General features: G+C 40.1%; 1 protein-coding gene across 2 annotated transcripts; it reads right to left on the minus strand.

The window, feature by feature from the left end:
- Positions 1–7,637: 7,637 nt before the first annotated feature.
- On the minus strand, positions 7,638–13,096 carry LOC147638146 (uncharacterized). Of its 2 annotated transcripts, none has more exons than XM_086798063.1 (8): positions 12,774–13,096; positions 12,530–12,645; positions 12,313–12,431; positions 12,021–12,183; positions 11,622–11,848; positions 11,429–11,517; positions 10,651–10,982; positions 7,638–10,001 (listed from the first exon to the last, which is right to left on the minus strand). In XM_086798063.1, the coding sequence occupies exons 1-8, from the start codon at positions 12,948–12,950 to the stop codon at positions 8,054–8,056; spliced, it is 3,171 nt and encodes a 1,056-aa protein (XP_086654189.1). In that variant the 5' UTR covers positions 12,951–13,096; the 3' UTR covers positions 7,638–8,053. The 2 variants fall into 2 exon arrangements, with proteins under 2 accessions (XP_086654189.1, XP_086654188.1); XM_086798062.1 differs by having other exon boundaries at positions 11,429–11,529.
- Between the last annotated feature and the right edge of the window lie 640 nt (positions 13,097–13,736).

Genomic DNA, 13,736 nt, shown 5'->3' on the forward strand with positions numbered 1-13,736 from the left:
TGTTAATATTGTTTTTGAGAGATTATTTCTATGACACCAAAGATGGAGGTATGTATTTGTATATATACTCACTTTTATTTACAAGACTTTTTCATATGAGTTTTTATAAATTTTTACAACCTAAGAACCTAAGAACCTAATTAATAAACCTTAGATTCAATATTAAGGTTATTTCAAGTTCAGTAACTTAAATAGAATTTTGAAATTTAAGTTTCAGAGAGAACTGGCAACTCCGCCTCAAACTTCTATTCTAAAGGAAGTGATGTATGGAATTAATCGAGTGGTATGGGACATCAGATTAGTTTACTCCAGACACATTTATGTCTTTTATCTTTTTACCATCCTATGCGTGTATGTACAACACGCCTATGTTGTATGGGACACTTAGACTCATCTTACATTCATTTGATTGGTTCGTTGCATACGCATTTTGTGTAGATCTAGTCTTCCACACCAATCATGAAACCATCCTCTCATGCGTTTATGCAATTGTATATCGGGGATGCCCGTATATAGTATGCTATAGGCCTCCACTATTTGTTTCCGTTGGTTCGTATGGAGGGGTGATTCCCAGGGTACTTACGCCTGGCAAACATGTGGGTGGCTGTTATTTGAATATTTATGGGTTGTCTATATCTCAAGACGACATTGGGATTAATTGATGTGTTCAATTAATTGTTTAACTAACGTGGATAGCGTCTGAGTATAGCAACGAGAAGTGCGAGGGTACCGATTGAGGTGTCGCACCATACGAGGGTACCAATTGAGGTGTCGTATGGCTAGTGAATTGAGAGGTGGTGTGAAGATGATGACCATTTTTCTTTTGTATTAAACTTTTTGTACATGTTATTTTTTATTTGATAATCAGTGTGACGATCACCAATTTAGGTGTTGCATGAGTTTTCTTGATTGGTATTCCATGTCCATAAGAACCTCTTAGCCATGCCTTTGCACCTTTGAGCCATGTTCGGACCTCTGAGATTACCGTGCAGGTTATGACATCAATTATCTTGTTCTCTCGACATTTTTCTTACACAACTGAGGACAGTTACTTCCTCAAACAGGAGGACTGTTTACAGGTATATATTTTATCATATTTTTTATCAATTAATAATCGTACAAAAATATGTTTAATTTAATTTGCACAGGATTCTGCTTAATGGAATGTGAAAGTGAGCACAAGATTAATATATTTGTAAATGTGCACAAAGTTATTTTATATAACAAGGCCCATTAGCAATTATATTTGGGCAAAGGTTTTTATTTGTACAAGCCTTAGGAATTTTGATATGATTAAAAATATGTAAAGCAATATCCCAAAAGTGAGAAAAGCAAGCCAATTTGTACGCTCATCTATTCTTAGCTCCTTGGGCTATTTTTATGAATAAAAATTCTCTAAATACTCATGTCGTGGAAGTGGAGCTACACAGCATGGGGGGAGATTGCACCCAATCTTGTCTTGATGGTGATATTATTTTATTTCCCTTTCCTTGTGTTATGCTATGTTATTTGATTTCAATTTAATTCAAGTCTTTGTTTTAATTTTTGATATATTTTATGAGTTTTTAATTATTTCTTCCAAGAAGTACAAAAGGGTCTCGTGAGACAAACAAGCTACCAACTTGATCTATAGGGCACCATGATGCTACTTTATAGTAACCACAATGAGAACGGGGAGAAGTTATTATTACTATCTTTGTGAAGCATTGGTTGCTTGCAAACGTGAGGCAATCACTTATGGGTGTGAGGCAGTTGCTTAGTACCTAATATTATTGTGGGTCAATTTTACATGTGCTAACAAAGTATATGCCTACATTTTTCTCTTTCTTGTTCTCTCTACCATGAGCTAGATTAGTTGAGTGTGAATAATTTGGTGTAAGACCATGGACCTATACGGCCACCACCCCTACATATACAAGCTTATATAGGTAAATGACAATCCCCCTTCTCCACATTGTTCATATACAAGCCTACATAGGTAAATGATAAACCCCCTTCTCTACATTGTCTATTAATCATTGTTTGTGAGTTTACTCCCTAGCTTCTATTAATATAAGCGTCCATCTCAACATCTCCAACTCAACCAACAAGGATCCCTTTCACCGCAACACACATGGACATATACGACCATGTCTAACCACCCTCTACATATACAACAACCTATATAGGTAAACAACAATCTCCCTTCTTCACACGGTTCAATTATCATCATTGTGAGTTTACTCCCTAGATTTATGATTAGCATAAGCCTCCATCTCAATGTCTCCAAATTAGTCATTAAGGATCCTTTTCACTGCTGCAACACATGTGTATGGGGCTTTTCTATCTCTTGTATCAAATAAATATTACAATATTGTTGTCTATCTTTGCTATCATGTAAATTGAGTTTTTTAATATAGATTTAACTATGTAATGAACCAAATAATGGATCCCATCAACTAGTGATATTCTCTCAATCCCAAATATAAAGGTCTTCTAAACGTACTAACTGGCAAGCTTATTACATTCTAACTATATTTTAATGAACCAAATAATGAATCCCATCAACTAGGGATATTCTCTCAATCTCAAATATAAATGTCTTCCAAACGTACTAACCAGCAAGGTAACTACATTCTAATCACTTCTCCTCACTTGTTAATCAAAATGAGTGTTTATCATGAAGTTTTGTTATGAGATGGACTACACAATAAGGCCAACATGCATGTTATCTCACTAGCCCCAAATTTTATGGAGATGCATTTTTTATGGTTAAGAGAAACATTGTGATTTTGCTATGAGATGGACTGAACAATAAGGCCAACATGCACATTATCTCACTAGCCCAAATTTTTTGAAGATGCATTTTTATGGTTAAGAGAAACATTGTGATCTACACTCTATAGAAGAAAGTTTCTCCAAATTTCTCACTGATTAGGTGCAACAAGTCCATCTATGAAAGTTTGGGTAGTTAGCATGTAGCTTTAGCTCAACGTGTACAATTATTGTGTGCACAATAATTTGCATGACTAAGCAACATGTATTTACCTCCAATCATTATATGATTATTGTGCACATAAAGTTGCATTTTTTCACCAATCACCATGCATGCATCTTTATGTATAGAATCTGCCAACTTCTTGTCTGCCACCCAAACTAGTCTTCCACACAAGCATGTTGGACATGGTCATTTGATTTTGAATTTAACGTGCCCTCTCAAGCTACAAAATAAAAAATAAAAAAAATAAAAGTTTCTTTCATATTCCAATCACCATGTATGCATCTTACGTATAAAATCTGTCAACTTCTTGTCCACTACCCAAACAAGTCTTCCACACAAGCATGTTGGACATGGTCATCGGATCTTGAATTTTAACCTGCCCTCTCAAGCTACAAAATGAAAAATAAGAAAAATAAAATAAAAAGTTACATTTACTGTCAATGCCGTCTTAAATGCAAGTCCTCTCCATTTATAACATTGCATTATCATTTGTGCTTTTGTATGCTTCTATGATACACATAGAATTCTAATGTATTGATGTTTATTCAAACCATAAATTCTTATCTTTGACCTACATGAAAACTTATATTTGTGTCATTTTCATTCTCTTGAAAATCTTGCATGTATTCCTCTTCTTCAACATACAAATTTCTTACATAATTCATCTCACATGTTTGAACAAATCTCCTACCATTTACATCTTTGTGTTCATTTACATTCTCTTGAAAATATTGCATGTATTCCTATTCTTCAACATAAAAATTGCTTGCATAATTCATCTCATATGTTTGAAACTCTTGCATGTATTCCTCTTCTTCAACATACAAATTTCTTGCATAATTCATCTCACATGTTTGAACAAAACTCCTACCATTTATGGTTGCACATTTCAAAGCTATTTATACATCCATTACCATTAATGTATCATTGTTAAAATGAAATTATGAGTTTTCACCATTTGATTTCCTAGTCTTATCATCATATTACATATTGACTTTAGCATCCATTTCTTGTTGTATTTTTACTGCTCGCATTCCAAAGAAACTTTAAAACATCATCCCTTGAGATAATAAAATCCTTTTTTTTCGAGTTATACATCTTGCAATCTTTCTTTTATTCACAATAACCAATAAACACTTTCTTGTTTTTGCATCAAGTTGTTATCTTAACTCATCGTAAAATAACATAGCAAAACTTCTTAATATTTTCAATTGGTTGATTTTGGGTTTATGATTTTTGAATGCTTCATAAGGTGTTTGACCTCTTACACTTTTTATGGGAAACATGTTTCTCAAGTGAAAATCCATATTCATTAGCTTTCAGGAGGATCAAAAAGAGAAGCAATCAGAGAATGCCATGGGCATAGAATGTTGGGTTCCTTGATCCCTTAAAAGATGACATCAAAGATTTGTGTATTTAAGTTGTCATTTTAAAATGTCCCTATCTACTCTTTTTTGATGTAGGACCTAGATTTGAAACCTAGTACTCTCCCTTTTTTTTTGTAGCCTATCTTGTTTTCCCACCCACATCAGCTCCCCCCATAGCCTCCTCCAACCTCCCAAGCTCCCTCCTTCAGCCAGAAACCTCAATCCCAACCTTCATTGTTTCTCTCTCGTTTCCTTATGTTCTCTCTCACATCTTTCTCTCCTCTTAGTTCTTCCTTTGTCATGGAGTAGTTGCTTTCCGTAGTAGTTGCCTTCTCTAAGATCTTAGCAAAGCTCTGATCTTTGTAGTACTCCTCAACTCACCTTTGAGCTCTATAACACCCTTAAATTCACCTAGGAGAACCCCTTAGAGTAATCCTCTAATCTCAGTAGCACTCTTTAGCGCCCCTAGTCTCTTTAAGCACTCATGTGATCTTTGTAGCACTTTGTAACATGCCTCAGCCCCCTCAACCCACCTCTCAGCTCTACAATGTACACATCAACACACACCTCTTAGTTCTATAACACACATCATCTCACCTCGGAGCTCTGCATCACACATATGTCCACCTTTGAGCTTTATAGCATACATCAGCCCACCACAACACACATTAGCCCACATGTGAGCTTTATAGCAAACATTAGCCCAATTGTAAGATTTGTGAGGTACATCAACCTACCACAAAACACATTAGCTCATGTGTGAGCTTTGTAGCATACATCAACCCACCACAACACACATTAACCCACATGTGAGCTTTGTAGCATACATTAACCCAATTTTGTGCTTTGTGACATATATGCCCACGTGTGAGTTCTGCAACACACATCAACCCACGCGTGAGATTTTGTAGCACACATTAGCCATCCTTTGAGCTTTGTAATACCCCTACACCCACCTCAATTTATAAGCATATATATATATATATATATATATATATCACATAAGTTAAGTGTGTGTTCAATTATGCATAAGAGTATCCAATACAATAGTGAGTGGTTCACTTATATACTTTTGTGGCTGCCCAAAACATAAAACATGAGGTGCTAATGGACTAATGGCCTTATAGCTGATTGGCCTTCCAACTCTTGAGTACCAAAGCATTATGTGAAGCATGTACACTGTTTTCATATTTGGTAAACATGCCCCCCTTCTTGATGTTGATTATGTCCTTAAGTTTGAGTTGAGAATGTTGATACAAAGTAGAGCACTTTGAGGAGACTACAATAATTTAGAGATGTTGCTTGATTGGTTCACTATTCCTCTAGAAGAGAAGGAATAAGGGTGTTAGTACAATGAAAAAAGTTAATGGGGTGGTACTTGTGAGCTTTTCACTTAGTCACACAATGGGTGGGCCTAAAAGTTTATGAATTTTGATATTTAGGTCTTTTATGTACCCATTATTTGATTTATTTTTTCTTTTATTAAAATTTTGGCTTGTTATACTCTTTTTAGAAATGTTAAGTACTATGGACTAGAATGAAACATCTCAATCATTAATATCCAATTGAATGCTGAAAATGTAGAGTTAGTTAAACAAAAGTTAGTAAGAAATGGGCAAGGGGGATGTGGAGAAACAAGTACATAACCATTTAATTAAAGTGTGCATTGCTCTCTTTAGTTCTTCAGGTGCAACAACATGTCCTCAATGACTCATGCAAAATTGATCAATGTCAACATCTTCAACTTCTCGAGCGATTAGTGTCTTTGTAGTACAGCTCTTTTGTGTACATGTTGACAACTTTAGACAATGGAAGCACGCATGCATGCGTGCATGTGCACATAGATAAGTGTATAGTGATGGTATAGTTTTTACGTGCTTCTAAAATCCCTTGCATGGGCACACAAACTTGTAGTAGTCTATAGGGTTGATACTTTTCTTTAATCAATCAAGAAAGAACGTAAGGGAAAGATATTGTCCTCACATTATTTGAATGCCAAAAGTTGAAGATTCTATGTCTTTGCACCTCTCCTACCCCTCAATGCCACCTCACCAGACCATAGCAAGCATCATTTAAATTAAAAAAAACCTTCACTAATGGAATGGAAATGGAGAGAGGCCACGTGAGAGGTGACAAATGTCTATATATAAAAACTTGACTAATGGACTGGAAATGGAGAGAGGCCACATGAGAGGTGACAAATGTCTATGATCTAGATGAGAAGTGAGTTAATTTAGTTATCCTTTGAGCTCTTATTAAGAATTCGCAAAAATGGCCATGAGCTACATATGAGGTGACATGGGTCCATGAGCTACATAAAAGATGAATCCTTGCAAAAGTGTCCAAAAAATATGGGTTAATAAATTCAAAGAGAAATGAATGTATAAGTTGACCATGAGCTACATAAAAGGTGATAAGTTGGATTCAAACGCAAGTGGAGAGAGAGAGAGAGAGAGAGAGAGAGAGAGAGAGAGAGAGAGAGAGAGAGAGATTTTCAAGAAAGGAATTTGAAAAGTATTTATTAAAATCAAAAGCCACACACACAAATAAGTGCATGATGATGGTTTGATTTTGAAATCCCTTGCATTGGCATGCAAACACTAGCACGATTAATATGCAACGGTTGATACTTCTCTAACATTAGCATTGCCACTTTTTATCAAATCCCCAATTAACATTGTAACCCAATCGCCACTTATTTAATCAAACATGAAATAGTGGTAGAGAACCATAGTGTCCTCAAATCGATTGAATGCTAAAAGGCCTTTCATATTCTACACCTCTCCTATCGACTCTTAATGCCACCTCTCCAAACTATACTATATAGCAAGCATCATTTTTTTTAAAGGTCACCACCAATAGAAGGAATGGAAATGGAGAGGCCACTTGACTTCTTCGCCCTTAGTTAGGAGCATTAAGCCACATGAGAGGTGGACAAAGGTCTATGATCTAGATGAGAAGTGAGCTATAGTTATCCTTTAAGCTCTTATTAATAATTATGCAAAATGGCCATGAATTATGCAAAATGACCATGAATCCTTACAAAAAGTGTTAAAATAAGTGTGGCTCAATAAATGAATACGTACGTTTTCCATGAACTACCTAAAACTTAAAAAAGTGTTAATAAATTTAAAACGAAATGGATACATAGGTCCATGAGAGCTACATAAGATGAATCCTTAGAAAAGTGCTAAAATAAATGTGGCTCTTTAAATTAATAAATGTGGCTCAATAAATTCAAAGAGGAATGAATACAGAGGTTTTCCATGGGCTACATAAACTTGCAAAAGTGTCAACAAAGGTGGCTTAATAAATTTAAAAAGAAATGGATACAAAACAAAGGTGGCTTAATAAATTTAAAAAGAAATGGATGCATAGGTTGGCTATTGCTCGAGGTGAGCTGGGATGTGGCGGTGTGTTGCGGCGGGGCGCCCCAACTCAAGTTTTTGGACGGCTTTCTTCCAGGCCAGGGAGAGGGAGGCGCGGAGTCGGCCATCATTGCTGTCGGGAAGTTCCAAGTCCTCGAAAAGGCGGAGACTCGCTTCAATTTCCTTACCTCCACGCCCTCCGCCGCCGCCGCTACTACTTCTGCCTGGCGGGGACCCTCCCACACCGCCGCCGGGCCTGCCGCCTCTGGTGCTTGCGCTTTTCTTCAACATGCTGGCTTTCCTTGCGGCGCCGCCGCTGCCAGAAGTGGGCTCGGCCGTCACCCCACCGTCGTCCTTCCGGCGTTCGTAGATGGACGCTGCTTTGCCGGAAGATTATCACCAGCCGCCGGCTGCAAGGCAGTTATCCGGCTGCAATGAGGTGCCGGCGGGGTTGACGTGCTGCGCTCCGGCAACGGAGGGGTTTGCCGGCGCTGGAGCGAGCGACGCTGTGGAGAAGGAGGTGCACGTTGTGGTGCCGCCATCGAGTGACGGCGAGGCTCATCTTTTCGCGGCGGAGAAGACGGCGCCACGTCAGCCTGCCGTTTGTCTCTGCCAAGTTTGAGCTTGCTGAAGCTTTCCATCACCTTGCGCTCCTCAGCCTTCTCATCTTTGGTAGAATTTCGCCGCCAGGGGCTGAGCCGGCGTGGGCGGGCCTCGCCGCCTGCACTGGCCGACCGCTTGACCGCAGGACTGACCGCCCATCGCCAAGGGCTAATACGCCGCTCCTCTGACTTCTTACTGTCCGCCATATTACCCCCGGAATTCGGCTCCTCCGCCTCCTCTAAGCAAGGGGCACCGCCATTTTTGAAGCTGAGCTTCTTCAACAAACCGCCAATTATGCCACCTTTTGCAGCCTCTACAAGCTCAGAAACGCCATTTTGGCCTGTTGGGCGATTGCGCATTTCCATCTCAGCACCGGTTTCAAGGTGTGGGTTGCAGGTTTCTACCACCATTACCTGCTCAAAAGCGCTGTTCTGGCAATGGCTAATTTTAGCCTCCAAGCCATGGTTGCCACCATGTACACTGTTCTGCAAGTTGAGAACTGATGTGGGTTCTTCATTCTGGCCATAGCCAGAATCGAGCAAAAGCTTTTGAAGCCACTTGTCCAAGTTCAATTTGCCGACCCTTTTCACTCTCTGATGTTCATCTTCTTCCTCAAGGATAGCTTCTACCATGGCTGCATTCACCTTGTCCTGCATTACCAGCACGTCCTGCAGCAGCTCATCCAACTGCTCATCGTCTCTTGTCTTCACAACGTTACATGTCCCCTCTTGCCTTACCTCTTGTTTCTTCATCTCCTTCTCCAAGCCATCATCAGCATCATCATCATTGTTATTATGGCCGTCATCATCACTGACATGGCCATCATCATCACTGACATGGCCGTCATCATCATCATGGCATTCCAGGCTGCTATTCTGTGTGGTCCCATTATCTCCAACTGATTCTGCCCTCTGCGCCTCCTTATCCCTATGCTCCCCATATTCATACCCAAGTAGAACTACATCCAGCTCACCGCTCACTTCCAATGCTTTTCTCTTTATTCCAGAATAACCTGGCGACGCCATCATTTTGTCTGTCTGGGAGCATAATTTGGTTAGTTGCTGTTTAGTTTCTCTCCCGTTCTCCTCTGCACTTTCCTCTTTGCACTGTTGTTCGCTGATGGGCACCTGAAAGGCTTGCAATTGGCCTTCATGTTTTTCTCTTGTGAGCACCTCAGAGGCTTTCAATGGCCCTTCATGAGCTTTCCTACAGTATTTTTCTCTGATGGGCAGCTTAGGACCAGTCAATCTTAACTCTCGGGTGCCCAATACAACTTGATGAGCGGTTAGCTCCTTTCCTTCTATGTCATTAGGTTTTTGCTTTGAAGTTTTGGAACTTACATGCACTTTGGATCCTCTTAAGTTATGCTCATTATGGTCACTGCAATCTTCCCCTTCACATAAGGGCAGCGCTTTCCAAGGCCCACTAGTTGAATTTCTACTGGGATTAAAGTTCGTGGCAACATTTGGCTTCATACAGCTTCCAACGTCAGTGTGCCCTTGATGCCTGATCCGCTTGGTGATTTTGGGCCTCGCCAAGGCTTCAAGATCTTCCCTCTGCTTCACTTTTCTCACAAGGTCCATCTCAGCTGCATCACATGTTGATTTCTGCGACTCCAGCCTTGCCAGCAATGCATTGCAAGCAGCTTGATTCAACCTGGCTTGCTCTTTGTACACAACACATCTGCACAGACAAATAGAATTTGAACACCAACCATTTTCTGTATTTTGTACAAGTGTTTCTGCTACATTAAGGGACTTTACAGACTATCCCTGTGTGCCCGCCCGTCCACTGCTGTCAAAAAGATGACAAGATCTTAGATGGGCAGGGAAGGGGGTCGGCCATGGATTGGTGGGAGTCTGCCCCGTCCATTTTCTTTCATGGCCACCCATCAAAAAGATTACAAGATCTGACAACGGGAAGGGAAACGGCTGTGCTTTCATGCCTGCCCATCAAAAAGATGCAAGTAAAGACTCTAATATTATATATGCAACTTTCCCAATGGGCATACATAGCCAAGGTCTTTACAGGCTATCCTCACTGGCCTGCAGCACAGCATCAAAACGCTAATAAGATCTGGTGACGCAGGCAGGATCGACCAGGCATGGACGGGGACTACTTCCCATCCCACACCCACCCATCAAACAATGTCTGGAGAGACCCTAACATTCAACATGCAACTTGCCCTGTGGGCATACATAACTAGCATCCAAAGAGAATTTTTTTTGCATGCTCTCATTCTTTTCTACATGCAGTTGCCCTGATAACTATACACAACTAGCACCCGGCATGCAACATGAGAAGTTATGTGGGTTCTGATACCAAGACTTACTGGTGCAGTGTATCTCTGATCATTTTCTCAAGACAAAGGCGATATTGTGACTGTGTTTCCGACCATCGCCTCTGCTTCTCTACCCTTTTCTTTTGTTTAGCAAGAGCTTGTTCAAGCTGATCAAGAACAGATTTCTCCTTCACATTCTGGGCCTTCATCTTTTGCAGTTCCTCCTCCAGTTGCACTGACTCTTCCACCTTCTCCTTCTTGTCTTCTTCAAGTGATTGCTTCCATTTCTGTTCTGTTTGTATTGCTGCAGCAGTTGCAAAGTACCTATCTGTAGGTAATGCTCTGTTCTCCTTATCCAGCTGCCAATCTCCTCTCCTCCAGTCCTGATGTTTGTTTGGCAAAAGACAAAAAAATCCCAGTCAAATATCATCTTGTTAAAGGGTCTGGGATTTATCAATGCACAGAGTATGTGCATGTGCGTGCACAAGCATCTGTGTGTGCAAACTTGGGGGGGTGGTTTGTTGTTGGGGATATACAGACACATTAGTGTGTGTGTGTGTATGTCATAAATAAATATGCATTTAAGTATGTATGTGTGCATGCACAGAGGTATGCATGTATGCATGTGTGTGCATGTGCGTGTCCTATCAGAACTTCAGATCATCTTTTCTAAGGGTTTGAAACATACAATTACAAACAAATGCATATGTATTCATGTATGCATGCATGCATGGATCTGTGTGTTTGTGTGTGCTTCTGTGTGCGTGGGCACACGTGTGAGACTTGCAGGTCAATACATCAACACATCAACTGCACAAGAATGCCAAACCTTGTCTTTGATGTCTTTCCAACATCCAGATCCAAAATTCTGCAGATCCCTTCTCACAGCCTCCTCTTCTTGTAATGCCCATTTGTTTCCTGCAGGAGCCCCTAATTGAAAGAAACCATCATAGTTCTAAATAGTAAGAGAAAATAATATGGCTCTCCTTTCCAACTGATAAGCATATAGAGGCTAAGCTCACCTGTGAGACCAGCTTGTAAATACTCTTGTTTTGCAACTTTATTGGTGTTACGAGATTTCAAGGCACCATCCAAGTCTTTCTGTACTCGTACCAAGGCAGCAGCTGCAAGTCCCACCTGATTCTTTCTTTCACGAAAGTGATGAGGCCAAGAGTGGCTTTCCACAGCTTGTTTATCATCAAGCTGTTGATTTTCACCAGCCAGGAAGAACAAGGAAAAGGCTCTTTGCCTGCAAACATAGCAAAAAAAAACAGTACATGTGCATGCAGGCACACAACATGTCATGAGAGAGAGGACAAAATCAAGTAAGAGTGCATGTGCATGTGCGTGTGCGTGTGCGTGTGCGACAATGCAGTACTTATTATGATACAAGAATCCTGCAAATGAAGGTTTGCAATTACCTGAAATCTGTATTTTTGGAAGCAAATACAGAGAGGAACTGATTAACTGAAACTCCAAGCTGTAAATCCCACCAGGGTACAAGAAACTCCAGCTTTTTTCTTTTTCTTTGACTGACTTGCCACTGGACTAATCTGAGATTGCTTGTGATTGTTTTGCCCCCTCCTGATAAGCATATATCCATGATCATTAATACAAAGCTCTGCTTATTTCGCTGTCTTTTATACACGGATTGACATAGGGAGTGGGTATAGCATGCCTTCTCTACTTAGATGTTGGCCACCAAAACCTTACTTGAATGTGGAAACCAATGATCAACCTCCCAAGCAAGTGGAGATCCAGGATCAGCATTCCAGTAGAGTACATTCCCATAGATATCAATGCGAAATCTGGCAGGATCAAACCCAGCATTCCTGCATAAGAATATGGTCTCAATGTGAGCTTAATCTCTAAGAATCAACACATGCATACATAGATATATACATATAGAAACGAGGCCCATAAGCCTTACCCCATGTGATCCAACTGCTGCCATAGGAAATCTATATGCCTCTTTGGATTAGATGCATCCCTATGCTCCTCATCAAGAATTGGAAACAAATCATCATACCCTTTCAATTTGGCAATCTGTAATGGAAATTCCTCGTCATAATATCTATTTTTAGTGCATTGTTTAAGAAAGGCTATGAGTTTTATGTGAAATCTAACTGAATTTTCTGCAATTTTTCCAACAACAAAAAAAGGCACGTGTTTACCTCTTCTTCGTGAGGTGGATAAGGATGAAACCGCTGTGGGGGTCCTTCTGTGAAGGGGGTGATGAGCCCCTGCATCCGAATGTAAGCATGTCTGCAGAGCTTTGCATAGCCTCTGGGGTAACCCAGATGCGGATCAACGGTCCTCTCTTCATCTGTGAGAACCGCCTTTGCAAACATTGTGTCGTTCTCACAAGCTATTGCTGAATGCTCTCACAGATTTGAACCGGAAAGAACATCTCGCGGGAAATCCAAAGGTCTTAAAACACACACACACACACACACTCTCGCGCGCGCGCACGCACAGCACAACAAACTTAAATGGGGGCAAGTTAGCTCTATAGTTAAAGAAGATCAGATGAGAATCGAGTTCGTTTGAAAAAAGGGGAAAAAAATCGTTGGTTTGGAGTGTGGCTAATTCAATAGTGTACAACCGCAACCGGGCCCCAACGGCTAGATTTTAAATTTCAGATTGGTCAAATTTTAGTACCCTGAAGACGTAGCTTTTCTTTTTCTTTTTTTTCCCCCTTTTTTGGAAAAGACCCTTTTGGACTAACCGCCCTTTAAAGTAGGGATTTAATTATGGTTGTACCATTACCCCTAGGAATGATTGGCCCAGCCTTTTTTTTGGCCCCCTCTAAAACACACATTCAAAAATGCCGTTGCATTGCTTTTAATATTTCCTTTGAAAGCTTTCAAAGGTCAAAACTTATTCGTTTGGATTATAATCTCCACAGTTATCTAATTTTCAATATTTATTTTTAAAGGTCAAAACTTATCCGCTTTGATTATAATCTCAACAGTAATCTAATTTATAATCATCACTACTAGGACACGGTAAGGATGTGAGACCTTTCCACGCTGCTTGTGCATCATCTACGGTCTTTTGGTTGACCTCCGCATTCGTGGCCTCCCTAGCGATACGTGCAGTAACAACTTCAATGCTAATATTTGATGAGGCCATCA

This window comes from Cibotium barometz, chromosome 5, assembly GCF_041138505.1.
Source record: "Cibotium barometz isolate CiBa-2024 chromosome 5, ASM4113850v1, whole genome shotgun sequence".
Classification (NCBI taxonomy): domain Eukaryota; kingdom Viridiplantae; phylum Streptophyta; class Polypodiopsida; order Cyatheales; family Cibotiaceae; genus Cibotium; species Cibotium barometz.